The following is a 24,663-nucleotide window of genomic DNA, read 5'->3' on the forward strand; positions in this document are numbered from 1 at the left end:
TCATCTGGCAGTCACAATGTTACGGACAACTGAAAGCAGTTAAAATATTAGATCCACACGAGGCTGCTCTCGCCTGAGAATAGTGTAAGTCAGTAAATATTCTAACCGGATGTATGAATTTGACGTACTGCGTTCAAACAGGTAGGACATATCCTGCAATGCCCTCGTCCACATACCCGCCAGTCTGAGCTGCGGTGTTTTTCTCGTTCGCATTGGCGGTATAAAAATGGTCATGTACCGTTGGGTTGTACAAGCGGTAGAACGGGACACTTCCGCACAGTGCGGAAGGATAGATGTATCCAGTGATACCCTCGTCATTATATCCCAAATTCTGGATCGCGTTGTTGCGCTCGTTTTCATTGGTGGTATAGAAATGATCCACAACACTGGGCTGGTATGTGCGATATAACGGCACCGTTCCGGGAGCTTGGAAACCAAAGACGAGGGCTGCGTCTCCCTCGGAACTGTACTTCGACTGGGTGATAGCATTTTCCATTTCTGCAGCACTGGTGGTGTAAAAATGGTCATTAGACCCTCCGTTGTATCCTCGGAGGAGAGGTATTGCCTGGTCTTGGGGGCAGGTATTCTGCGGATAGACGCTTAATTGGCAGTAGCGAAAGAACTAATGAAGTAACCTACCTGCGTCGCAGAGACGACGCGCGAGGTGAGGAAAGCGATGGCACAAGACAGTAGTAAACCTTTCATGCTTGAGGATATGAATTTATGAGAGAATTACCCTCGTTTTATAGTATGATTGAATGTCCGACTCCCTGGTGACTGACCTGAAAGATGAAGCCCGAATTCCTGGATACTCCTGCGTACATTTCGGAGCGAATAGAAGAACTGTCAAATCGCAAAACTGAATGATCGACTCACAGAAGGCCCTGAGCGATTTTGTTCATACCTATTATGGTTGAGGCCGAGATCAGGCAGACGCTTAGTGGCCAACTGGATTTCGCAGATCTTTGAGCGAACAGCGTTCGTGCCTCAATTACCCGTGGGTTTGACATCTACGTACATTTTTGCTGCTCACATGCTCCCCGAACTGATCGCCACAGAGATGGTGCGTGTGGGCGATGTATGAAGTGCACGGGGCAGGGTTACGGTGGCAAACCTCAAGCTTGTTCGATTTTGATTGAATAAGCACTGATTTTGTGTCATAGTGATCCTGAGGCACTGGTGATGACGCTGACAAGCGGCCGCTAATCCCCTCAGCTATCCTAACGGAAATGACAATGGTGCTATAAGAAATACGTATGTTGATGACTTACCCCTTCAATGTCTTTCGCTGAGATGATACACAAGGAGAGCCGAGCGCCCGTCCACAACTGAAGTCTTGGTAAATATCCCACACGCTATACTATTGAAACTTTGGGATGCAGTTGCTCGAGACTTCGCCCCGCTGTACACAAGGCTTCAGGTATACTTGAGGTATAGTGGATTGCATGTCTTCGATCCAATTTGGGCGAACGAAACAAATGGAAGGTCTAGTAAAGCTTGAGACCTGAAGCTTCAGGCCCCGGAAGGTGGCGGCACTACATGTGAAATGTTCGAGTTCTGGAGATGAATGGAAGCGCCTTGAAATCCCCGTTTTTTGTTGGTGCAGATGTCAATTGTATTCGTTCAAAAACAGTGCTCGGACGTCTGATACATCAACGTACCTCCTGTCCAAATATGTTCATGAAGGGCACGGCGTGTTCTTGTGTATAGATATTCAACCCCCGAAATGATGTGATTGATGCTTAACTTATCATCGCTCTCTCCGCAGGAGAAACTGACGGAAAAGGGAAAATATCATTCGGACATCATCATGATCTACAAGGAACAATCGTCATCTGTGATGCAGGTTAATGAATGTTGTGATCAGACACATGGACTCCACATACTGCAATCAAACGGAAAGGACATATCCTGCAATGCCCTCGTCCACATACCCATCGGTCTGGGCTGCGGTGTTTTTCTCGTTCGCGTTGGCGGTATAGAAATGATCGTGCACAGTTGGGTTGTACAAGCGATAGAACGGGACGCTGCAGCACGCCGCCGAAGGATAGATGTATCCAACAATACCCTCGTCATTATATCCCAAATTCTGGACCGCGTTGTTGCGCTCGTCAATGGATGTGGTGTAGAAATGATCAACTACGAGTGGGGTGGTATGTGCGATAGAATGGTACCGTTCCGGAAACTTGGGAACCAAAAATGCGAGCTGCATCACCCTCAGATTTGTAATTGAGCACAGTGATAGCATTCTCCATTTCTGCGGCGTTGGTTGTGTAAAAATGATCCTGAGTCGCCCCGTCGTATCCTCGGAGGAGAGGAATCGCTGAGTCGGTATTCTGGGAGTAGAAGATTAACATCGAGCCCGATAATGGCCAAAGACCTAATGGAGGAGCCTACCTGCGTCGCAGAGACGAAGCCCAAGTAGAGGAATGCAATGACGCAAGATAGTATGCCTTTCATTTTTGAAGATGCCTTAGCTTGAGGATATGCATTCATAAGAGAATCCCTTATTTTATAGTCGGATCTCATAGCCACCGGTGACTGAGAACGAAACAATGGAGGTTCCAGGATAGCCCTCCAGACCGATTCCGAAAAAACCATCATTTCTTGGAGCTGAAAGGCGTGGAACCCGCAGAGGAGATTACCGAGTTTCTGGACCGAACGGAAGGGTTTGAGCTCCGCGTTTATCCTTGGCGTGAATGTTAGTATCCTGGTTGAGGCAGAGCTCAGATACAATATTAGCCTAGGTTTAGCGTTATTTTGTCTTTCGAAAGAAACGAAGTCCGTCCTTACCTCAAGCACTCATGCATGACGGGCTTGGCATTTACATGCATTCCTCTGCTCGTCCCATGTTCCCTCGACCTGATTTTGACAGCCTGATGATCAGTGTGATGCATTGGCACGGCGGGTACTGTGTATTGGACAGTGCAGTTCCGACAAACCTTGTGGCATCCATTCAAAACTTTAAGGCCCAAGGCCCCAAGACTTCTTCCACATTATGATTAGTGCGCACTTCACGCCGGAAGGTGTCAGATGATATTGCGAATCCTCGTAGAAGGAAAACGTACCTAAAAATACCACGAAACTCCAATGAAAGAACGCCAACTCCCCCACGAGCACTGAAGTATCGCTGCAAAGACTTCCCGAGGCATCTGCTTATAATTACGTGCAAGCGGCTGCGATATAGGTGCTTTCAATGAGACCGTGAGCAAAGAAAGGTACTGGGTAGCAGGCTTCCAGGACGAGCCCAGAGCTGTTCAGAGCTTCTGATGCAGGAGTGGAAAGTGTTCTGATATTTTGTACTACTCAAGATGAAACCTGGAGACATTGAGACCGGCGTGGGAGGTCGTATATGTGCTGACGTCACGGCCGTACATTCCCTATAGGTGAGTGGACGGTACACCCGTTGACTTCTTCGCTTTTTCTCAGTCATCCTGTACCAAAATCCATATCAGAGACAAAGCAGCGCCTGTTGGTCCTTGCTGAAGCTGCTATGTTGCATTCTTTGCTTTGATGGTCAGAGGGGTGACTCTTAAAAGTTGACGTCAAGTCTGTGCCATTAGCGGCGGGTTGACCTGCCATGCGGTCGGCCGCCGCGTCCGCCTAAATTAGAGTTCTCCGGGGGCTTGAGAGGAGTCGGAAAGTATCTTTAAAGTCAATTGTCATGATACAACGGCCAACTTCATCTCCGGTCTCGCGTGTGGACCACCTCGATGTCTGGATCCTGGGAATGCGTTAAAATCGGATGCCTATATTTATTGTTAGTCGCAGCGCTAATCTCTGTGAGGAACGACGATACTTGAATGGTTCAATCATAAGCTGCCAGCAGTGAGTTCAAGTGGCATCCTCTAACATAGCGGGTCCGCCCACAACACAAACTTTTCGTTGGAGTTTCTCGAACTGTGTAGCAGATAGGACTAGTATTTCCATCGTCTGAACCAGTTGTGGTGGGCGGGTCACAAGAACAAAGATGCCTAGATGTACCAGACGAAGCACGTCGAAGAGTCGGGAAATGCCTGTGGACGTCAATCAAGAACGAAGACGGCACAGTTGGGTTTCAAAGATACCCCGGTGGGGTGTGGGGGGTGGCCTGGATGCGGAGGGGAATTTGTCTTGGTCTGCATCCGGAAACATACGGATGTAAGACCAACGGGGCCCCGTCTGCCAATGAAACGCGGAGATACCTGTAGATATAGGACCCATAGAAAGAAAAGTTGGTCTTTAGGATAGCTGCAACTGGAGAACGCTGATAGAAAGGACGTGGGTTAATGTTCACACAGTCCGGCAAGGCTCAAGCTTTCTCGGCCCCGGCTATTAGAGCACGTGATATAGGGGCATGTGAATCTGGGGTACCCCGGAGTCCTCATCCGTTCATCTTCCTCCTTCCTTCTCGCCGTCAGTTGCTCCTCCATCGTCTGGATGTACCATGAGCTCGATGTTTCGCATCACCCCCAGCCTATGGGACAAGATCCACCATTTTGCTAGCTTCCCGCAAACGGGAGGTAAGTACCAAGCTTGTCGAAGGATTCTGCGGTGTTCATACTTGTTGCTGCAGTTTCTCTACAACAAATGGTCCTCTTTGGCAAGAATCCTAGTCAGGGAACTCTGCTGAAAGCTAGCCAATTTCTTGCTGGTATGCCTTATTCTGTTTGGCTTGGATGAAATGTGATTCACGGTCGTGTGCTACGTAGAGGAGCTCCCCGTTCGTTTGGCTCACCGCGTCAAAGAACTTGACGAGCTGCCACATAATCTCAGCTCCATGCCTTCGATAAAGAAGGTAAAGAATTGGTATGCACAGTCATTCGAAGTGAGTCATTGGTATATAGTTATTCCATCTCCCCCCCTCACAACCAAATATCGGCCAGGAACTCATAACGTTTCCGCAAATCGTTCTTCCCCAACATATTCGGCGCGCCTTGATTGGAACGCGTGATGACAAACTTTCATCGCTTCCTGAACCCGTTCCGAACCCATCTTTGGCGCAATTAGTAGAAGATTATGCCAATAATCCTCATCTGCACACAAGTTACCATGGTGGATCGCAAGGCATGATGAATTTGAGCGGAAACGGTGGTAATGGGTTCAATAAACTGAAGCTTAGAGTTCCTATGGAGAGAAGGTGAGCCTCCCCCTTCCTGGTCTTCTGTCTCTGTGAATACGACTCGTTAGGTACTACGCCAACACCGACAACATTGACTGGCCTCCTCAAGTGCGGGACTACAACGCACGCTTCACTAAAACCCTGGAGGCGATAAAGAGTCGCCACGACCCCACCGTGACGACTGTAGCACAAGGTGTTCTAGAGTGGAAACGTAGCAAGGGGGAAAGAAATATTGGGCTCGACGTTCAGGCATGGTTGGACCGGTTTTATCTTTCACGGATTGGCATCCGGTTCTTGATTGGACAACGTGCGTTTTTTTTCTTGTGCAATATGTTCGCTTCCTTACTATATGATGAAGATATTGCGCTGAACAGCGAACAGTCGCACGATGACTATGTCGGCATAATTTGCACCAATGCCAACGTTCACGACATCGTACAAGAAGCCATTGAAAATGCGCGGTTCGTATGCGAAGAGCATTACGCCATGTTCAAGGGACCTCCCGTTCAGCTCATTTGTCCTCCCGACCTTTGCTTTCCTTATGTGCCAGGCCATCTTTCGCATATTGTTTTCGAGCTCTTGAAGAACTCTTTGCGTGCGGTTGTGGAAAGATTTGGTGTTGATGCAGAAAATGGTTATCCACCTATAAAGGTAGTTGTAGTGGAGGGCACGGAAGATATCACTATAAAAATAAGCGACGAAGGCGGCGGCATACCCCGAAGTGCCATACCATTAATCTGGACGTACATGTACACGACGATGGAAGGTCAAGGCGTGTCTGAAGATTTTAACGCAAGCGATTTTAAGGCCCCTATGGCTGGATTCGGTTATGGGCTACCATTATCAAGATTGGTGAGGTTGACTGTTTGCTTTGAGAACTGCTGGCTCACGTCCCCGATGGTAGTATGCTCGTTATTTTGGTGGCGATCTTCGACTAATAGCTATGGACGGGTTTGGGACCGATGTGTATATTCACCTCAATCGGCTGTCGAGCAGTCGAGAGCCGCTACCCTAGATGCATCGTATCTGATCATCTATCATCTGAAGGACTTTTTCCGGCCTTCAATATTCCACATAAGTGTACTATTACTAATATGTCTAAACTACGAAAGACAGAAAATTGGTTGTATCGACAACGTGTGACTGTTTAGCCCCCATACAAATAACTCTATTCTGTCTGTAGTATCAGAATTCCCGAAGGAAATTTGATGTAGTGTACCCGAGCGTGTGATCAAACAAGCTCGAGCTTTTGCGTGGTTCCTGTGAATTTAAAAAGAAGAATCTCAAGCGTGTGAACACTTGGTGAGAATCCTCGTAAGCGATAATGCACAATGTCAGGGGAACGGTGCTCTGAGAATTTCCGGTATTGATGAAATTGAAAGTGCTCGGACAGTCAAAGTTATCTGAGCCAAATCTGAGCCTCTAACTGGCACGTTTTATGAGAGAAAGGGGAATAAGTAGGAAAATTTTGAGGAAAATATGATATAGATTGAATTGTTTGAGTTATGTGTAGACATTGTACTCATCCTTCCCATGCTTAGGCTCTAACTCTGTTGATGCACTGAGACTAGTTCGAATTTCAGACTGCTCACTTAAGCATGAGCCTTGCGGCCATTAGGAGCCTTGAGGCCGGGGATCGCTGTGTCATCACTGGCGGGGGCTCCTTGCATGACATCCTTGAGTCGCGTTGTCAGAATATTTGTTTAGCTAGTGATGTGACACCAAAACAAGGTCAATAAGCACTTGCACCATTCCAGACAAACAGCAACACTTGGAACATGTCTGTTTGGATTTCAAGTACCACCTCGAGCTCAACAGTGATGACCGTGATGACCGCTTAAGACCTGAGGACATTTGTGGGCCTTAAGCTTGGGTCGTGATGCCCGTCCCATCCTATAAAGTCGAATATCGCTGCCGGTTACTTCAGAATAAGTACCTTCAACTTCAGCGTGTTACAGACTTTCCCGACTCGGAGGAATATGAGACTGAAGACCATCAGACATTCGAGCTCAAACACCTTAGCATCCTCGGCATTGATTGCATCGTATTTGGATATAAGTGGGTCAGAGACCTTCTGAAGGCAGTGAATGTAATGAAGCAGGGTTGCCAACTTGCCAGTGCCAGTTAGACTGATTAGCTGAGTTCCGTACCTCTCTGTGACAGGATAGGCATCAAGTGAAATAGAGCGATACCGATGCCCTGCAAAGATAACGAAGGAGTCGAGCATTAAGCATCACGCCTCAGATCCTCAGATCTCATCCGCTGATTGATACTTGAGCTCCCTTATTAAGACCTGCGCCAATCCCGATCGTTAATTTTTGGGCGGCATATCACGTGATGACTTCCCGATTCAGCTACGTTCGGCCGTGTCGTCATTCAGGTCTATCATCGGCAATGGTGAAACGAACTATCGGGTCCTATCCCAACGCAAAACCGCTTGTCCTTCAACCACCACCTCCTCCGCGATGTCATCTGACGAGAGTGGTACTGGGAAGCCTCCGCAGAAGGGATGGAAGAAACGAAGACTGCAAGGAGCCTGCGATGCGTGTAGGAGGAAGAAAAGTGTGTATTACGGAACATCTGTCATTAAAGCCAGCATTTACTAACTGATTCCGTAGTAAAATGTCCGTGAATGGTGGTAGCCTTTCTTTCGACGATATAGCATATTAATATGCGCATATATCCAGGCGACAGCAGGAATATGCCTGGCAACCAATGTTCCAATTGTCGAGCGTTCAACTCGCCCTGTACTCATGACGAACCTGCAAAGGCGAGTAATCTTTCGATATCACAGGAACCCACGATTGCTCAGCGCTCATTTCTAATCAGAAACGCGGACCTAAAAGCAAGTACGTAGTCTGTCCCTAACCTGCCAGCATGTCTCAACTTCATCTTAGTTATGTGACTCGTCTCGAGAAGAGAGTATTGAAGCTTGAAGAAATTTTGAAGCAGGTCAGCTCAATAGCAGTAGCCTCGTCGTTCCTCTGTCCACCTCTCATCCTTCTTACAGTTCCAGCCGGACGTTACTATCCCTGATTTTGATGAACCGGCGTCTAGCACTGGGACAAGCAATAATGTGGAAAATTCAACCAAAGACTCTCCTTTATCTGATAACCTTGATGGTGGCGCTGCCACAGACGATTCCGACACCGACCCTGACATGGAGTACATCGAAGTGATGGACCAGATGAAGAAAATGTCACTACACATGATGGACAACCGCTACTTTGGACCGTCCAGCAATCTCGCATTCATGCGCAAGGCATTCTCAATGAAAAGTGAGCAAACTGGACAGGAAGTCAATGTTAAAAAGGAACATTGGAAGAATTGGCAGACTCATCCCGTAAGACATTGCCTGTTACTACCCCACATCGCTGATCGGGAATAATAGTGGGAACAAGCAACCGTCGAAATGAGTCGGAATACTTTCTATTTTCCGCCACCCGACCTTCTTGCGGATCTCGTGGAGCTCTATTTCACCCAATTTCATCCGTACATGCCCATTATGCACGAGCCAACTTTCCGCCATTCTGTAGTTTCAGGGCAGCACCATCTTGACCCTAGATTTGGCGCCGTGGTACTCTTAGTATGTGCTGTAGCTTCAAGAGCGTCCGATGATCCTCGTGTTTTCCTGGAAGGCATGTCGGAGCACTCGTCGGGGTGGAGATGGTTTGTACAAACCAGGGAGATGCCGCGAGCCCTGTTCGACATGCCAAGCCTGTATGACCTACAGTTTTGTAGCGTAAGACTCATGTCCTTCGTTGCCGAACCATTCTTACTACGACCATAGCTATCGGCGGAGTTTCTCTTGGCTACCTCTTCACCTCAGTCAGCATGGACTATGATTGGGTTGGGTATTAGGTATGGTGTGGAGATGGGTTTACATCGACAGCGACCAGAGAAACCTAATTACGAAACAGAACTGAGTAAAAGAGCATTCTGGTTCGTCGCTGGTGTCGTATCCAAGCGAACGATCTCTCATTGTCATTCAGGGGCTTGTATGTTCTCGACCGACATCTGTGCTTGTATCACGGTCGACCTCCAGCAATTCGGGATGAAGAGTACGCCTGCCTCTTCTGACGCTTCGTGTCTATGTTAACATGGCATAACTTGACGCCAGCTTTGACCTCGAGTTTCCGATTATCTGCGACGACGAATACTGGACAATAAACGAAGGAGGATGCGAATTTATACAACCTTCGGGCGTCCACAGCAGGATGGATTATTTCATCATGCATCTGAGGTTGTGTCAAATCATGTCTTTTGCCGTAAGGACGCTCTATTCCATCCGTAAAGCGAAGCAGGCAGAGGGTTTAGTAGGTGCAAGTTGGCCCAAGAATATCGTTTCGCAATTGGACTCTATGTTGAATGGTTGGATTTTTCAGATGCCAGAACATTGTGCGTATTATCTTGCCATTATGTCTCAGTCTATAACAGTTTTGTTCAGTGAAATGGGGTCAGCATCGTGAAAACAGGATTTTCTCTTATCAGGCTGCATTGCTATATGCAACGTATTACCATGTACAAATACAGATCCATCGACCGTTCATTCACAAGTCGTCACCATTCACGTTTCCCTCACTTTCGATTTGCACTAATGCAGCGCGGTCCTGTTGTCACGTTCTCGAGGTACAGAGAGAAGGTAGTCCTCCTCTCCAGTTGTTCGGATTTTCGGTGGGGTTCAATTTCACCCATCGCTGTTAATGCTCACTGTAAGCTCCAGATGGCGGCCTTTTCATCGGCTATCATTCTTGCCATGAACATGTGGAGCACATCTAAGCCGGGTTCTCCGACCTACTCCGACATCAATGAAAGAGATGGAGGATATCGATAGGTGTTTAAGTATGTTGGAGCTCAGTGCCAAACGGTAAGGCGCCTTCTTGATCTTACAGAAACGTCTACTTACGATGACAGGTGGAATATCTCCGGTCGCTTAGTGTAAGACTTTTCTTGCATGAGGGACCATTCTCTCCCTGACAATGCTTTTCTAGGGATATTTTACAAGTCATTGTTGGAGATGCCCCACCTTCAACCGAAACCCATTTCAAAGGCAGAAACATAGCCTCGGATTTCTCCTTGGGTGGTGCACCTTCGTTTATGGCCTCCGATTCCAATGTGAACAATTTCTTTGCGAATACAGCGTGGCAAACCGGATCGACGGCAACGCATTCACCAGTGTCCACCTACGTCAATACGTTAAACCAGGTGCCTGGCGTATCGCCGTCGGCAGTAGCAGAGCCAACCACAGCCGCTTTTACCAGGCAGGAGCCGGCTGCTCACGTCTTCTGCGTGAAGGGACCCGAGCATCAGGCATGCAGGAGTCAATCACATTGACAGATGGAGCCACATTGAAACCTGACGCAATAAATATGTGGTCGAACGTGCCTATGGGATTCAGGTACGCTCATTGTCGTCAAGACTAATAACGCGATTCTCATCGGGTCCTTACAGCTGGAACGATTGGGGAGCATATATATCCAGCATGGAGACGTAGGTTGCATTGGCCTCAGGTTCATCTCTTGGAGTCGCGGTTCGGTCAGCTTGGAACAAACACGCATGTACTACTATCATGTATGTATCAATGTTTTACATTCATACCATATTTAAGTTCAATCGTCAGTGCAACATGATATGGCGAGCATAGATCGATGTGCTCTCCTTATACCACTAGAGGAATTCCTTCTTGAAACAAAGGCCGATTTCACCACAGTTGCCACATTTTCTGGGCTTGTCTTCGTACACATTCGGATCCTCATCTTCAGCCGGTGGATACCTATCACCTCGATAAACCTTTCCTCTTGGGGCGGAACTCATATGGTACCATCTCGGGGCTAACGTCGACAGTCAGAGGTATATTATTTATGAATGCACATAAACTCACACATCACGCAGTATGGAACCCCAAAGTTGGAATTTTGGCAGTAGCAGGATCCTACTTTCAGGTTAGAGGATGAGATATATAAGACGACAGTACTTGCCACTGGATGTGTCAGAGATACAGCTCTCACAAGCAATATACTCGCAATCTGGGCATTCATCCCTGTCTTCTTCATCCCAATCTTCATCGTTCCCGTCTTCAAATTTGTGATTGCACCCGGTGCAGCGGTTGGTGGGTGGTCGCTTCAGTGGCTTCTTAGCTTCCTCTTCTTCCGCCTTTTCCTGCATCTCGCGCAGCATCTTGTTCATTGCGCAGCCCTTTTTGTGAATGCGCCATTCCGCCTTTTGGCATTTCTCAGAGCTGAGGTCGAGACGCGTCGCGTCAGAAATATTCATACAAGACCAATAACTGAAAAGAACGTACCAGTAAAACGCGTATTTGCAGCTAGAACAGCGTAAATTTCCCTAGTTAAGGCAACCATCAGCTTCGCAGAGAGGCATCTGGGTTAAAAGATAAGAAAGAGCAAAGAGAAAGGGGATGAGGTACAATTTCGGCGTTTAAATAATTATTCTCGGGAGTTTCCGGCCGCTGACGTTGATCTGCCGAAGATCACTGTGTAAACGACGTCGAGTACGAAATATCGAGTCTGATGTCTTCGGATGAAAGTACCTCTCCCCCGCCGCAACCCTGGAAGAAGACTCGCCTCCAAGGTGCTTGTGATGCCTGTCGGCAGAAGAAAGGTACATTGAAATACAGAGTCTGGAGCGGGACCTTGACTAAGTGTCTTTCTAGTGAAATGTTTGTATCTTCATTTGTTGCATCCAGAGCAGCAGCTGAGATGTGCTTACCAGGTGATAGCGCGACAATGGAAGGAGGTTCGTGCAGCAACTGTCGAATCATGAACTGCCCGTGTACGCACAACATTCCGGCCAAGGTAGAAGGCTCTTTACACGCCACTCTGGTTTCGATCTGATTTTTTCAGTAGAAGCGGGGCCCTAAGAGCAAGTAGGCATCTTTAAATGAAGGGACCAACTGCTAGCTGATATCGTTCAGCTACATTACCAGGTTGGAGAGGAAGGTACAGCATCTGGAAGAGATACTTCAACAAGTGCGTTAATTTATTCATCAAACTTACTGTTCTTTTCATTTACATTATCCAAAGAACCAACCAGACCAAGGTGGTGTAACTGAAGAGTCCATAATGAAAGATACACCTGACGAAGACGACGACGACGACGAATCTGACCTCGAATACATTGAACTCATGGACCAAATCAAAACTCTTTCCTTGACTGGTATCGATGACCGATACTTTGGTCCTTCTAGCAATCTCTACTTTATGCGGAAAGCTCTCAACATGAAAGGAAAGCAAACAGGTACCAGCCATACTTCGGTGAAAAGCAAATATGCGCATAATTGGGAAATCCAACCAGTTCGTAGTGAAGCTCCTTCACCTTACCCAGCCAATACCAAGCTTACTTTCATTTAGTGGGAACTGGTCGCTCTGGAGAAGGCTCCTTTATTTTTCCCTCCAGAAGACCTCGTTAGAGATCTACTAGATCTATATTTCGCTTATTTCCACCTATACATGCCTCTTCTACACGAGCCTTCATTCCGTCGGTCTGTTGCATCAGGTCTTCATATACGAGATCACCGTTTTGGCGCCGTACTTCTGCTTGTCTGTGCCGTTGCCTCCCGTTATTCTGATGATCCGCGCATTTTTCTGGAAGGTACCTCAGAACATTCCTGTGGGTGGAAGTGGTTTATTCAAACTCAAGGAATGCCTCGCTCTGTCTTTGACCGCCCTAGTCTCTACGACCTACAACATTGCTGTGTGCGTCTTCTCTCCTGCACCTTGCAGCGTCATGCTTTATTGTTTTACAGTTATCAGCGGAATACCTCACAGGTACTTCGGCGCCACAATCCTCCTGGACAATAATTGGAATTGGAATTCGCTATGCAATTGAGATGGGACTACATCGTCATTGGCCTGACAATCCGAGTGTAGAAAGTGAGCTCAAGAAGCGTGCGTTCTGGTACTTGAGTTTTTGGCCTAGCGATACTTTCATGGGGTCTAACGTACTATCAGGTGCCTAATCCTACTTGACCGACATACGAGCTTCTACCACGGACGACCACCGGCAATTCGCGATGAAGAGTATGTAACTCTGTATTCTAAGCTCTGCTTCATTTTAAGTTATATTCTTAGTTTCGATCTAGATCTCCCTCTTGAAGTCGACGACGAATATATGGAGTCTGCCGAACCATTTAAGCAGCCCCCCGGCACTCCTTCCCGAATGGTCTATTTCACTTTTCACCTGAAATTATGTCAAATAATGTCATACGCTCTACGTACTCTCTATTCAATACGCAAATCCAAAGAAGCAGCTGGCCTTGTTGGTCAAACTTGGGCCCAAACCAACGTATCGGAACTCGATTCTATGCTGAACAAATGGTTTGACATGATACCCGATCGCTGTGAGTCCGTCGATCCAATAAGATCCATTATATTCATATTATTTGCAGTGCGTTGGGATCCCAATAGGTCATACGACGCTTTCTTTGATCAATCAGCAGTACTGTACACCGTCTACTACAATATGCAAATCCAGATCCACCGCCCATTCATACACAAGTCATCTCCACTTTCTTTCCCGTCCCTCGTCATATGTACCAACGCGGCAAAGGCATGTACACGGGTGCTTGAGGTACAGAAAAAAAAGGGTCACCTCATGATCTTCGGGTTCGGGGTAAGCATTTTGGTTCTGACTGGAATTCGATTAATGATTCTCGCAGATGGCAACTTTTGCATCCGGCATTGTCCTGATAATGAATATGTGGACAGGGAAGAAATCCGGTTCTCATTCTCAGAAGCAGAAGGACATAGAAGAAAGCATTCAGAAATGCCTGAACTTCCTTGAGGCATCCTCAAAACGGTAAGCACCATCATTCATTTACATTCAGCCTTACAAACGATGTTCGTCGCTCAGATGGAACATCACTGGACGTACCCTGTAGGCACATTTACTTTTCTTCTACATACAGCCTCCTAACAGTTGTAACGTTGCTCTAGTGACAGCCTCCTGACTCTCTCGGATTACGCGCCAACCCCATCAGAGCGAGATCAGGCTTACGGCCAGCAATTCGACGTTATGGACTTCTCACCAGGCAACTCATATCCCCCGTTGGCTACTGATAACAATCCTTCTATGACGTACCAGACTTTACCGTTTTCGATACCCCAGTCGTGGGCTGCTGACCCAACGTCTTTTGGCTTACTTGAGGATGCCACGGCTTCTGTTTATAATGACAACGTTATTCCTTCTCAAAATGACTCTACATTGGACGGCATGGATCGGGTTGCTGCCGAAGATGCTCTGGAAATGTGGTCAAGTATTCCTTGGGGCTTTAAGTGTGTGATTCTGACCTCTGATCCCACTCATGTTCGTTAATGATCTTTTAGCTGGGATGACTGGTTGTCCTACACATCTCAGATGGAAGGAATGGAGCGGAGGTAAGAGAGGAAACGCGGCTTTGGAAGACTACTTTTCGCACCGGCATCTCATGGCAGCTTGAATCATATGAATTTGTGGATTATACTTGTACAACAAGATGGAGGGGAGATACATAAGAGCTACATAATCGAATACAATGTTGCTACAGCTACACAACGACGAAATAATAACTGTAACGAAATATGAAGCTGACAGAACAAGACTGACTACAACCATACGCTGTTATTCGGCTGGCACGGGCACCATTGCGATGATTGTGTTCCCGTTCGGCCTTTGAGCGCTTTGCTCCATCGCATTCACCCTGCGTTTCTTTCTGGAAGGAATACGCAGCGGCGCTGTCTTCCGTTGTTCCAGCAACGAACACGTTATAGGATACTCAGCGGCATCGATAATGGAGTAGCGACTAGGAGAAACGGGTATTTCAGGTGGGGGCAAAGGCCATGGAATATCATAAACGGAGGATATACTGGAAGTCGCATCTTCGGTAATCGATGGACGACGGCGATAGAGCTCCGAACTTGCTTCATCAACGCTCCCCGGCACGATGAGCTTTGGGACAACATAAGGCGACGGAGCGCGAGAACGGTCTTCGAGTGAGGGAATACCCAAACTTCGAGCGGTAAATGACTGAAGGTACTTCATCGTGTCGGCAGCGAAGGCTTCGTCCTCGTCGGACGGTTTGTCCGAGTGCAGATGAAGGGAAGGTGGCGGCGGGGGTGATTTGTTTTTCTTCGGCCTTTTCAAGCTCAGCATGTCATCCCAACCTGAGACGAGGTCGATGTTCTGAGGTTTTGGCTGATGGTGGGACAACGAGGTTCGGCTGATGGTGGCAGGAGTTGAGGCGGCGCTCCGACTATGCATAAATCAGTTCACTGTCCGTTATGTAACAGATAAATACCGCATACTAAGAGGGCAATAGTATATCCTGAGAAGGTCCTCTCCTTGAAAGCCTAGGTGCTTTATCACAGAGCCACTTCCAGCAGTTCTTCTCTTTCCCGATCTCGATGAGTGAGGACAGAGAGACGATTGAAGACACTGCGAAGACACCCCACCACGCAGCTCGGGCTGAGCGGCTGTCTCTCGCGATGGATATCGGGAAAACGCCATGGTCATTGTCCTGAGAATCATTCTGGGGCACAAGCATAGGATGCCTGAGCTGCGATTGCTACGATTGACGTTATCAATGTGGCTAGCGTGACCAAGGTAGTTGTGGCGAGGCGACACCGGAAGCTAAAATATGTAAGCGAGGACCTCGAAGACAGATGCTCCGTGAATTCCGAAGGTGTTTAGAACAGTAAACGCGATGCATAGTGAAACCTTAGCAATGCTCAGCCAGTTTTTAGATCTCAGAAAGCCGCGATTCTCACCTGAAGCCACGAACGATATGGCGCAGAATATTAATGATGGAATGATCATCACGACAAAACTCAAGGCGGACGGGCGAATAGAGGCAAAGCATCCAAAATTCTGAACAATGTCAAATCGGTGATATTGGAAGAATAAATCTGGGTTGGTTGTAAGTCCCCCACTGCGACAGATGAGGAGGAAAAGGGAACTCACGCAATATGACATATATCATGGGGACAAGAAAGCATAATAGTACGTTGAATATCCGTCGTACTCTTTTTGTATACTTGTCTTCGGAGATGGCCCTGGCCGAAGAAGCGTCCTCGAGGTCAAGCGCAACTCTCAGAGATGCTCCTGCAAATGCTATATGCGACGCCAGAAGTATTCTTGATGCTACATTCATACATTCGATTGGTGAGCCGAATGCAGCAGGCCTACGACATAGCACTCACAAATATCGCACCATACAGGTATGTGAATGTTCGTGTTGTCCGCCCAAAGGACAGCATCGACTCCATGAATGATATTGCAAACGATGGACCACAGGACGAGTGTAATAAGAGCCGCGTTCGACTTGACAGGCCTGAAAAACGCAAGAACCGCAAGAACTGCGACGAAAAAGAATGAAGCGACGGGAAGACCGACGAACATAGGGGAATACTTGTCGTCGAGAAACTACGGGGGCGCAGTCATATCGATATAAGAAACATTCGGCACCCTTAATAATCCCAGCAAGAACAAGAGCAAAATACGTCGTCTCTCTAACGGCGAAGAATATTGAAAGGAGCCGGAACAAGTGAGTATCCATTTTGAAGACAAGGATTCAATGGCGCCGAGTCAAAACAAATGAAATGACATCCACGAAGTCTGCATAGCTTGAAGGGTGATGTGAACAGTCCAACGTTTTTGTCTACAAGGGTCTGTTGAATAAACTAGTGTACAAAAAAGGCAATGTGAATACCCAACTCTGGAAGGGCGAGCCATGCGCCTATGATGGCCGAGGAGCCGTACTGCTTGTCCATCACAGAAGACTTCCACGAGCTGGATCTCCGGATAGACCTCTTAAACAACTGGCTGAAAAAGTTCAAGCCCTTTCAGTTAGCTTCGACGATTAGCATGCAGTCGCGTGATAAAGGATGCATATGCCAAAGCGGAAAGCTTCGGCCTAGTAAAGGCCAATTTAACGTTGACTTGGAAGCGAACTCGTACAATTAACGATTTGTACGGGTACCAAACAGTGCTTTATCTTAGCTCTAAACGTCCTAGTATTATATCTGCAGCTAGAAAAGTGCAAAGTTAGTACTCAATGAAGGCAAGGCGAAACCAGATAGCACCTATTTCTCCTATGATATAAACGGTGGCTGGGCATAACCATTCATCAGGAATGGGAAAAAGATAAGACAGAGTTGCAGAGAAATTACCTTGTGGATGCGCCGAAAAATGAAGAGGAACGACAGACAAATCTGCCACCCTAATGTTCGTAGTTCCATACACCTGTGGACAAAGAACCACTCAGAAAACGAAGGCTGTAGGGTCGCGCGCAGTTTATACCTTCAATTCTGAGTCTACGACACCACCTTTCTCGCGAGGAAGCATTGATAGGGAGCCAGCGACATCTGTGTATATTCAGCTTTCGTATTTAGAGCAGATAAGACTTATCAACATACGGAACACAGTACTTATGGCTTTCTTCACCCAGGCTAGAGAGATCCATATCAGAACGAAAGGAACTTGTCTATCAGAATGGAAAAACCTGTGATCTCGTCGTCGGTTTGGACTTCAGGCCCAGGAACGATCTCGGCAGCTTGAACTCTATTGAACAAGAATGATAGACTCTGACGTCAACAGAACATACCGAGGACATCTTTATAGGGTGCAGTATCGCATATTTTGCGAACATATTTCACCATGTCAACCAACCCTTGTAAATCTGTGGGGATATAAGCAAAAAAATATCAACAGAAATAGCAGCATTTACCAATGTCACGCTCAAAATAGTGAGGGTCAAATATAGGGTCAACCATAGGATCGTCTGACTTGGCATGAATGGTTCCTCTGGAAAAGGTGTAATTGGATATCGGAAATATGCTATAGTACCTTTTTCCAGGTTCGGGTGGTTCTACAATGACAGATATTCAGCCGTCAGACGAGAACTACAAAAGAAGGCATCGCATACGCAGGCTACTCAGATGGACTGGGATACCAAGGAACTCCCAACCGGGCTCCTTACGTTCTAGTCTCTGAAACATCAACCTGTATTGGTCGACCAAGCCCGGATGATAGTTCCTGGCCTTGATGTTCGCCTCGACAATGCGTTTCTCGATGTCAATCAGCTCAGCAGTACGAGGAGAAACCGAGTGGAGGGATGTAAGGGTGAGGTTGACAATACCCATCATAGATACGCCTTCTGCTTGAGTGCTGTAGAGGATGAATCAAATTGTTCATAATCATATCAAGGAGATCGTACAAAAGTTCGGCATGTTTCTTCGCTTGTTCGGGATCACGTAGCAAGTCAAATGTCTCGTCGGTTAAGTCGTCCTTGAGTTCTTTGTGAAGTTTGAGTGCGAGATATACGCTTACGTTCTATTACACACGTACGGGATACCACACCTGCACATATATGATCTTGAACGTTTTCACCGACTCCGTCGAGGGGAAGCATCACTGGGATGCCAATGTTTGACAGAACTTCAGGGCGACCGATGCCCGAAAGCTCTAAAATTTGCGGCGATTTGAGTGCTCTGGGTATGGTTAATAATTTAAGATGAAAAGATAGATAGATACCCCCTTTACTCACCCCGCACATAATATGACTTCTTTCTTCGCGTGAGCAACATGGACAACATTTCCTTCCCCATAAGAGAATTCAACGCCAGTTGCAGTGAGAAAGCCAACCTCGGTCTTCGTAATCAACTTTCGCGCATACGCCTTGGACAAAACCAGCAAGTTCCGACTGGATAGATTAGGTTCCAAATAAGCCTATAACATCTATGAGTTTCAATCTCGTAACAGGATTTTTGATCAAACCTACTGCCGAGGAGTAAGTGCGTGTATGTGTTTTTGGATCGACTGTGTTCAGGGCGACCTGTGCCCCACTAGGCTGATTGAAATTATTTGAAGGATAATCACATGAGTTCTGACGATCAAAACTAACCTCTCCGCCATCCTGACGGAGATATAAGTATCATCTCAGAAGTATGAGCAAAGAAATGACGCACTGGTGCCGAAGCCAAGGGTATGCCGAGGTTAATGAAGGTCTGATATATGATTCGGAAGAGACGCTTCGCTGCAGAACACAGTCACGTACTTCTTGCAGCTTAAGGTCCACATCAGGGACACTTTGGGGATGAGCTATCTTGAGCGGACCTAGGAACACGATGAGAAATTAAAAAAGCTAGTGTGATCACCGGATGTAACCTGTGCCCCGTGGATGCTGCCATGTTCCCATAGTGCTGCTGTCGCGCTTAGAGGCTTGAGGGGCCAAGGGTCCCAGTGGCACGTAGCTGTGATTCATGTCAGTTCACGCCAGGGGATATGATTAAAAATGAGCTAACGATGCTGCTTTGTCGCAGTATCTCTCATATGTTTCCCAATTCCACCCAGGGTTCCCTAGTTTTTCCCAATCTGACAGTTGATAATTAGTGTGGAACAGTGGCTACATCATGAACTCACCATTAATGTCTTCCCTAGGAGGCTTTGACCAGATGCCAAAGTTCATCGCCGAGGATCCACCAAGCCCTTTGCCGCTATGCGAATGTTACATTATACCGATAAGATAACCAAAAGATATGGACTTGCCGTGGCCAGAAACATTCCTTGTCATTTGCAAACTTTTGTGGAACCTGCAAGCACCTGGTTGAACTGATGCAAGCCTGGAAAGGGGTCGAGATAACGCATACCGTTTTGAAGGACCACCCGTACTTGGATTTACCAAAAGTGTGACCGTATTGGCCAGGACGCACTAAAAAAAGTACATTAAATTCAAGCATACTAACCCGCTCTGACGCGTACTGATAATAGGGTCGTCCAAATTGGGTTCCCCAGCCTCTAAAACGAGGACAGACTCTATAGCATTTTCGGAAAGACGCGCCGCAAGAACCAAACCGGCCGTCTGTCTCGTTAATTAGTGCCGCAAAGCAAGGGCGTTGAAGCGCAACCTACCCCTCCACCTAACAATTGAAACCGTCAGAGCATGCCAGTGGCAGTTTAATTAAGCAAGACTCACCAATCACAACATAGTCAAATGATTTGCGATCCACGTCGCCAATTTCTACGAAAGGCATGAAGATAACGAAGAAGAATACAGAAGCGCCCAGGTACCTGGCAAGAGCTGGCAAGTTAGCTTTATTATACACTCACCATCATCATTATCATCATTACACAGCACGGTACCTGCAGGCACGCCGGACGCAAGGATACAGGTAATTGCACTACGGAAACCTAATCCTCACTACCATCTAGTCAACAGTGACCCCAACGGTCGTCAGCCACATAGTGTCAGCCTAAAATTGGTGTAATAATAGATGTCTCGTCAGCCTCTCCATGTATAAGCTGTTGGAAATTCCAGGACCATGAAAACCTAGCCTCAGTTGATTTGAAAGGCCTAAATCTAATGAATGGAAATTCTCGGCACGTTAAACGACTTTGCAGTCAGTTTGAGCAAGTCAGGACGAAAACGTAACTGGTCCTTGATTTTTAGGAAATTCCGATGAAGTCGGGTATGCCAACTCAGTCACATGAGCATCAACATGGCCAGCCTCCGTCTTGCTCAATGCTCCCGCTGGCTGTGCTCACTGCTCAGCTATGGCCTTCTGGGGCGCATTTCAGACGGTTCAGGGATGCTCAAATTAAAAATCAAGGTATCAGCACCACAACTCACTCGCAGTCTTTCTATTCTAGACCAGCGGAATGAAAATTTTGTATTCCTCAGAATTTTGCCTCCGTATCACTTCCCCGCTTCGATCGTCTTATGACTTGATCTATACGACTGTGGGGATATAATGTTATAGGAGTGACATTCACTTCACTCCATACCCGAGACATGGAACACCGTTTTGAGACCTACTTCTCCAGGTCCATAAATTTTAAACCCTTCCTCTAGCCTCCTTGCATCCCGATGTTCAATCTAGATGCAGTCCATACCCGCTTCAAAACCGAGGAACCGTGCGTCTCGTATCTTTCTATAGCTTGTTTCGATCGCCTAACTCGATTTAACGCCAGATTTGTTCCGCTAGAAGTTAGCAAGAGGGATTTAGAACTTGGTTCTATCGTTTTTGGTTTTTTCGTATGTTTTTAGACAAATATACGTGACTACGAAGACGATTGTAGACTTTATACAGACCGGCTTTCTCTTTTTCTCTGTATGGGCTGGCTATCGGGAGACCATACGCGCTCGACGAGTAAGCCCCCCTCTTCTCTTACATTCGCGGACAGAAAACTCATGGCTTTTCAAGCTCACCTCATATGTTTTCATGATATGGCTCGAGATTGCGGCGTGAGTTCGTTTTCCTGTCTCTTCAGGCCCGCCTAACTATCTGGTCTAGAAATATCACATTTGCAGTAAGTCAATACGTACATGACGATACACATTCAACTTAGTGCTTTCCCAGGTTGTTTCTTGGGGATATCTGTGAGTCGCAACTATACATCTATCATCCCCAGTTCCTAACGAACCTACAGGATCAACATCTTCCCCCCTGGGCTGCCAGTTTTTCTCATTTGCGCGATTTGTTGGATTTGCCAGGTATGCGCCTAGTCCTAGGCGGTAGCCGTGCTGATTACCTGAGTGCCTAGGTAACCTGCCTGACGTTCATCATCGTCAATCGGATTTGCATCCTATTGTCGCTGCCCCTAGAGAGAGTAAGTCGTTCGTTAAATCATATTCCCTCGGTCTAATATTTGATGAAGAACGTTCTAAGATCTGCGGTTGGAATCATCTTGCTAATGATAACAGTGTCATCGGCGTGTATTTGTCAGTCCGATTCAATCATACAGTTCCTGATACTGATGTCGGGTTCCAGGGATTCCGGCACAGTTACAAATCAACTCAAAATATATCAGGGTACGTTTGAATTTGGCATTGCTCTCGACTATAGTCTGACATTCTTCGAATTTCCAGGTGAACAGCTGGTGCGCTTTCTGGTGACCGCGTCAATCTTGTAAAATTCTCATTCTGGGTGTAGGTGGGACCGAGTCGAGAAAAGTTTATACCTATGTGAGTGCTGTGGTCATCCTACTGAAGCAATGCGTAATAACATGTATCTAGGCCTGGACTTAGCCCTGAACGTCATTTTTATCCGGACGGTCAAAAAGCGATTGGTTGATCATGGCTTGAAGAAATACGACCACATTTTGCGGTTAGTTCTGCTGCTCATTTCGTTCTGAAAATCATAATGAATGTCCGTGCAGTTTCAACCTACGCATCATCAGCATCTCCATCGCAATGGACGTCTTACTCATCTGCACAACAGCTCTGCGAAATCCATTTGTTTATACCCAGGTCAGTTGAAACAGTACTGGCATCAAGTTCGCTCAACACTCATCCGTACCAAGTTCCACCCCGTTGTATACATCGTCAAGCTGCGAATTGAGATGGTCATGTCTCGTACGTCTATCGACATCTAATCAATCCTCGCTAGTGGCTTATCCACTTTAGGGCTCATCGTGAGAGTTGCTCAATCCACCGGCGTCCAGCTCTACGACAAGAACACCGAAATTTCTTCGGGAACCTTCGGCACCATGCGCACCCAACCCCCCGTGTCAGTCTTTCCTCTTCGCTCTTAACCGCATCTAACATTAGAGACCTACAGGGCGGTCCAAGTTGATACACACGTTTTTACCCATTCGGAAGTCGGACCTGAGGTTGAAGGTACGTCCATCTGTTTTCCATCTGTTCACTGGTCCCTCACTGCCTTTGTAGATGTAGACGTACCAAACAAGGTGCAACCAAAGCGAAGAAGGAAGTCTCTCATGTCTACCTCCTCTTTAGGGCTCGATGACAAGCCCGTCATTGATAGTGACTGTACGAGCACTGTAGTCGAGCTGAAGTGAAGCGCCGATGCAAGTTGTTCCACAAAATTGGATCGCATCAGATCCTCATTTCCTAGCGTATAATCTTCAGCGGGATGAGGTGATGTGAGGGGCATCATCAAATTAAAGTCGCTTTAGTCGCGTAATGGTCCAAAAATAATAATTCTACCAACAGTTAGCATAATTTTTTTTAGATAAATAGGCGGGAATTGCTAGAAAAAACATAATACACTTCCAAGATTTAAAAAATCATCTATCTTCGCATTCTATAGACCCATGTCTCGTCCCACCTGCCGTAGCACATCACACTCCTTGCCTCCTTGTCCACACATATGTGGTTCCGTCTGATCAAAGTCTATGATTCGGAAGTCTACCCCGTTGTTGTCCGAGTAGAGTACATTCCTTTCGGCAAACTAGTGGCATATGTTGGTCAGGACTATTATAAGCTGAGTAGAAAACAAGCACCAACATCTCCGTGATGTACTCCACATCGGTGGATCTCTCCGAGCTTGTTTAAAATGTGTACCCTATCATTAATCAGCATGCATTTTTTAAAGAGGATATGAACGTATACCTTATACCCTTTTCCAAGTGATCAAAGCGGATTGGAAGTGCATCGCCCCAATACTCTAATACGAGACATGCGATTGGTTCTCCGTCCTCATGGAGTGCTGCACCATGGCTTGAATCACATAAAAAACCCATGAAGAAGCCCCAGGAGTACGGAACAGCACGGCCCTGTACGCGCTGTAGATGAGCACTGTACATATGAGCCTCGTGCAGCAACGCCGGTATGAGGTCTTCCCGCAGGGCAAATTTTAAGGCCAGCTGGGTCGGTGACGATTTCGAGACCGCAACACCATGAAAGATCGGCGAGTCAGAACAGTAATCATCGTGGGTGGCTGCATCCACCTTCACGTTGAGGACGTCCCTCGTCATGGCAAGACATTTTTCCCGTGAAGCTGCCAAGTTCGAGACACCGTGACTACCCTTCTTAGCCGCGGCTGTCTTTTTCCATGAACAATCGCATCGATCCAAATCCAAGGTGGGCACAAAGTCCGCCTCAAAGCGCGTCAAAGATAATTCTTTGATGTCCCAGCCAGGCCAGTTCTCCACGGGGAACGAGATGCGGAGCTGCTGGTGCTGTGGTGGCGATGGCATGCGATGGGCTGAGTGATAAAATAAATCCAATGCCCTGGAGTCAGGAATTCGGAGCTGAGTGCAGTAGGCTTAACGTGGTGAAGCGCCGAGAATGCCAGCATACAGTTGTAGTTGCCGCCAATGTCGATGTTCAGGTAAGAACTGCACTTTTTGGCCCAGTCCGGATCTCCGGTCCGGATCACCGCATGCAAAAGAGAGTTTGCCCCTCGCACTGCCAGCAGGTCCAAGTGTCCCTCAAAAGTCAATTCTTGCACCAAAACGAACTTCAAGTAATCCCTTTCAAGTCGCTGCGCTCTTCGGTTCGTGAAATCTTCTCAAACCTACGTGTTTCTCGGGGACCTTTTTCTGGTGACAGGTAACAGATTGTTCGTAAGTAATATAAGTCCCCGCGAATCAGATTTTACTTCAGTCCTCCATGTTCGCACTGTTGGAAATCTTACGTCTGTGCCGAAGCTCGGGAATAAGCGAGATCCGAATCCCGCAGTTACCCATTACCCATGCTCGGTGAACAAGTTAACTTTGTCTGCGCCATTAAACTTGGCACATTCTTCAAGCGGAGCAGTGTACTGGTTCATTTGAGTACTTTCAGCTGCCTCGAGATTCTCTCGTATCAAACCTTTGTCTTGGCCAGA

The 24,663-nt window shown here is 47.0% G+C and overlaps 12 protein-coding genes across 12 annotated transcripts; 5 read left to right on the forward strand and 7 right to left on the reverse strand.

The window, feature by feature from the left end:
* Positions 1 to 133: 133 nt before the first annotated feature.
* On the reverse strand, positions 134 to 705 carry EV420DRAFT_1645349 (uncharacterized protein; the record flags this gene model as incomplete). The annotated part of the gene is made up of 2 exons (XM_060477766.1): positions 134 to 586; positions 640 to 705. 2 exons carry the CDS (start codon positions 703 to 705, stop codon positions 134 to 136), a joined length of 519 nt encoding a protein of 172 aa, XP_060328508.1.
* A 1,186-nt stretch (positions 706 to 1,891) lies between these two features.
* On the reverse strand, positions 1,892 to 2,496 carry EV420DRAFT_1645350 (uncharacterized protein; the record flags this gene model as incomplete). Its single annotated transcript, XM_060477767.1, has 3 exons — positions 1,892 to 2,139; positions 2,195 to 2,336; positions 2,398 to 2,496. The coding sequence occupies 3 exons, from the start codon at positions 2,494 to 2,496 to the stop codon at positions 1,892 to 1,894; spliced, it is 489 nt and encodes a 162-aa protein (XP_060328509.1).
* Positions 2,497 to 4,366: 1,870 nt separating this feature from the next.
* EV420DRAFT_1556906 (mitochondrial pyruvate dehydrogenase) lies at positions 4,367 to 6,358 on the forward strand. Its single transcript, XM_060473680.1, has 7 exons — positions 4,367 to 4,502; positions 4,556 to 4,633; positions 4,692 to 4,807; positions 4,866 to 5,119; positions 5,170 to 5,408; positions 5,460 to 5,953; positions 6,006 to 6,358. The coding sequence occupies exons 1-7, from the start codon at positions 4,427 to 4,429 to the stop codon at positions 6,114 to 6,116; spliced, it is 1,368 nt and encodes a 455-aa protein (XP_060328510.1). The 5' UTR covers positions 4,367 to 4,426; the 3' UTR covers positions 6,117 to 6,358.
* Positions 6,359 to 7,338: 980 nt separating this feature from the next.
* On the forward strand, positions 7,339 to 9,715 carry EV420DRAFT_620669 (fungal-specific transcription factor domain-containing protein). Its single transcript, XM_060482827.1, has 11 exons — positions 7,339 to 7,663; positions 7,720 to 7,725; positions 7,789 to 7,871; positions 7,931 to 7,950; positions 7,999 to 8,053; positions 8,112 to 8,444; positions 8,493 to 8,843; positions 8,892 to 9,043; positions 9,094 to 9,162; positions 9,222 to 9,499; positions 9,563 to 9,715. The coding sequence occupies exons 1-11, from the start codon at positions 7,567 to 7,569 to the stop codon at positions 9,568 to 9,570; spliced, it is 1,452 nt and encodes a 483-aa protein (XP_060328511.1). The 5' UTR covers positions 7,339 to 7,566; the 3' UTR covers positions 9,571 to 9,715.
* A 194-nt stretch (positions 9,716 to 9,909) lies between these two features.
* On the forward strand, positions 9,910 to 10,595 carry EV420DRAFT_1645353 (uncharacterized protein; the record flags this gene model as incomplete). Its single annotated transcript, XM_060477768.1, has 5 exons — positions 9,910 to 9,968; positions 10,016 to 10,039; positions 10,093 to 10,306; positions 10,363 to 10,499; positions 10,553 to 10,595. 5 exons carry the CDS (start codon positions 9,910 to 9,912, stop codon positions 10,593 to 10,595), a joined length of 477 nt encoding a protein of 158 aa, XP_060328512.1.
* A 173-nt stretch (positions 10,596 to 10,768) lies between these two features.
* On the reverse strand, positions 10,769 to 11,437 carry EV420DRAFT_1273366 (uncharacterized protein; the record flags this gene model as incomplete). The annotated part of the gene is made up of 4 exons (XM_060467758.1): positions 10,769 to 10,932; positions 10,983 to 11,036; positions 11,083 to 11,339; positions 11,403 to 11,437. Coding segments are annotated over 4 exons (510 nt in total), but the record flags the coding sequence as incomplete, so codon positions are not given.
* Positions 11,438 to 11,628: 191 nt separating this feature from the next.
* On the forward strand, positions 11,629 to 14,636 carry EV420DRAFT_1696891 (fungal-specific transcription factor domain-containing protein; the record flags this gene model as incomplete). Its single annotated transcript, XM_060479440.1, has 16 exons — positions 11,629 to 11,719; positions 11,772 to 11,777; positions 11,831 to 11,913; positions 11,965 to 11,984; positions 12,033 to 12,087; positions 12,142 to 12,411; positions 12,469 to 12,645; positions 12,710 to 12,811; positions 12,864 to 13,015; positions 13,069 to 13,137; positions 13,189 to 13,457; positions 13,506 to 13,729; positions 13,776 to 13,915; positions 13,970 to 13,993; positions 14,053 to 14,391; positions 14,443 to 14,636. The coding sequence occupies 16 exons, from the start codon at positions 11,629 to 11,631 to the stop codon at positions 14,495 to 14,497; spliced, it is 2,076 nt and encodes a 691-aa protein (XP_060328514.1). The 3' UTR covers positions 14,498 to 14,636.
* On the reverse strand, positions 14,574 to 15,901 carry EV420DRAFT_620707 (uncharacterized protein). The gene is made up of 3 exons (XM_060482828.1): positions 15,862 to 15,901; positions 15,400 to 15,811; positions 14,574 to 15,347 (listed from the first exon to the last, which is right to left on the reverse strand). The coding sequence occupies exons 2-3, from the start codon at positions 15,636 to 15,638 to the stop codon at positions 14,717 to 14,719; spliced, it is 870 nt and encodes a 289-aa protein (XP_060328515.1). The 5' UTR covers positions 15,639 to 15,811; positions 15,862 to 15,901; the 3' UTR covers positions 14,574 to 14,716.
* Positions 15,902 to 15,971: 70 nt separating this feature from the next.
* EV420DRAFT_1273293 (pheromone A receptor-domain-containing protein) lies at positions 15,972 to 16,492 on the reverse strand (the record flags this gene model as incomplete). The annotated part of the gene is made up of 2 exons (XM_060467754.1): positions 15,972 to 16,234; positions 16,294 to 16,492. 2 exons carry the CDS (start codon positions 16,490 to 16,492, stop codon positions 15,972 to 15,974), a joined length of 462 nt encoding a protein of 153 aa, XP_060328516.1.
* Positions 16,493 to 16,891: 399 nt separating this feature from the next.
* EV420DRAFT_620788 (uncharacterized protein) lies at positions 16,892 to 20,523 on the reverse strand. Its single transcript, XM_060482829.1, has 25 exons — positions 20,067 to 20,523; positions 20,003 to 20,010; positions 19,853 to 19,952; positions 19,741 to 19,802; positions 19,640 to 19,683; positions 19,514 to 19,587; positions 19,396 to 19,465; positions 19,259 to 19,344; positions 19,149 to 19,207; positions 19,060 to 19,098; positions 18,996 to 19,007; positions 18,873 to 18,941; positions 18,639 to 18,820; positions 18,440 to 18,582; positions 18,309 to 18,387; positions 18,018 to 18,259; positions 17,939 to 17,960; positions 17,820 to 17,896; positions 17,697 to 17,771; positions 17,595 to 17,645; positions 17,509 to 17,541; positions 17,393 to 17,457; positions 17,263 to 17,335; positions 17,176 to 17,202; positions 16,892 to 17,115 (listed from the first exon to the last, which is right to left on the reverse strand). Exons 1-25 carry the CDS (start codon positions 20,122 to 20,124, stop codon positions 17,084 to 17,086), a joined length of 1,782 nt encoding a protein of 593 aa, XP_060328517.1. The 5' UTR covers positions 20,125 to 20,523; the 3' UTR covers positions 16,892 to 17,083.
* A 54-nt stretch (positions 20,524 to 20,577) lies between these two features.
* On the forward strand, positions 20,578 to 23,333 carry EV420DRAFT_622181 (uncharacterized protein). Its single transcript, XM_060482831.1, has 17 exons — positions 20,578 to 21,004; positions 21,062 to 21,125; positions 21,181 to 21,240; positions 21,295 to 21,335; positions 21,385 to 21,400; positions 21,451 to 21,470; positions 21,521 to 21,584; positions 21,635 to 21,700; positions 21,749 to 21,812; positions 21,862 to 21,902; positions 21,960 to 21,970; positions 22,024 to 22,055; positions 22,107 to 22,197; positions 22,250 to 22,340; positions 22,394 to 22,445; positions 22,497 to 22,599; positions 22,651 to 23,333. The coding sequence occupies exons 1-17, from the start codon at positions 20,958 to 20,960 to the stop codon at positions 22,889 to 22,891; spliced, it is 1,104 nt and encodes a 367-aa protein (XP_060328518.1). The 5' UTR covers positions 20,578 to 20,957; the 3' UTR covers positions 22,892 to 23,333.
* Positions 22,747 to 24,219, reverse strand: EV420DRAFT_621622 (uncharacterized protein). The gene is made up of 3 exons (XM_060482830.1): positions 23,445 to 24,219; positions 23,340 to 23,397; positions 22,747 to 23,283 (listed from the first exon to the last, which is right to left on the reverse strand). The coding sequence occupies exons 1-3, from the start codon at positions 24,029 to 24,031 to the stop codon at positions 23,137 to 23,139; spliced, it is 792 nt and encodes a 263-aa protein (XP_060328519.1). The 5' UTR covers positions 24,032 to 24,219; the 3' UTR covers positions 22,747 to 23,136.
* Positions 24,220 to 24,663: the final 444 nt, after the last annotated feature.

Source organism: Desarmillaria tabescens, assembly GCF_030435595.1.
Source record: "Desarmillaria tabescens strain CCBAS 213 chromosome Unknown EV420scaffold_28, whole genome shotgun sequence".
NCBI classification, from domain to species: Eukaryota; Fungi; Basidiomycota; class Agaricomycetes; order Agaricales; family Physalacriaceae; genus Desarmillaria; species Desarmillaria tabescens.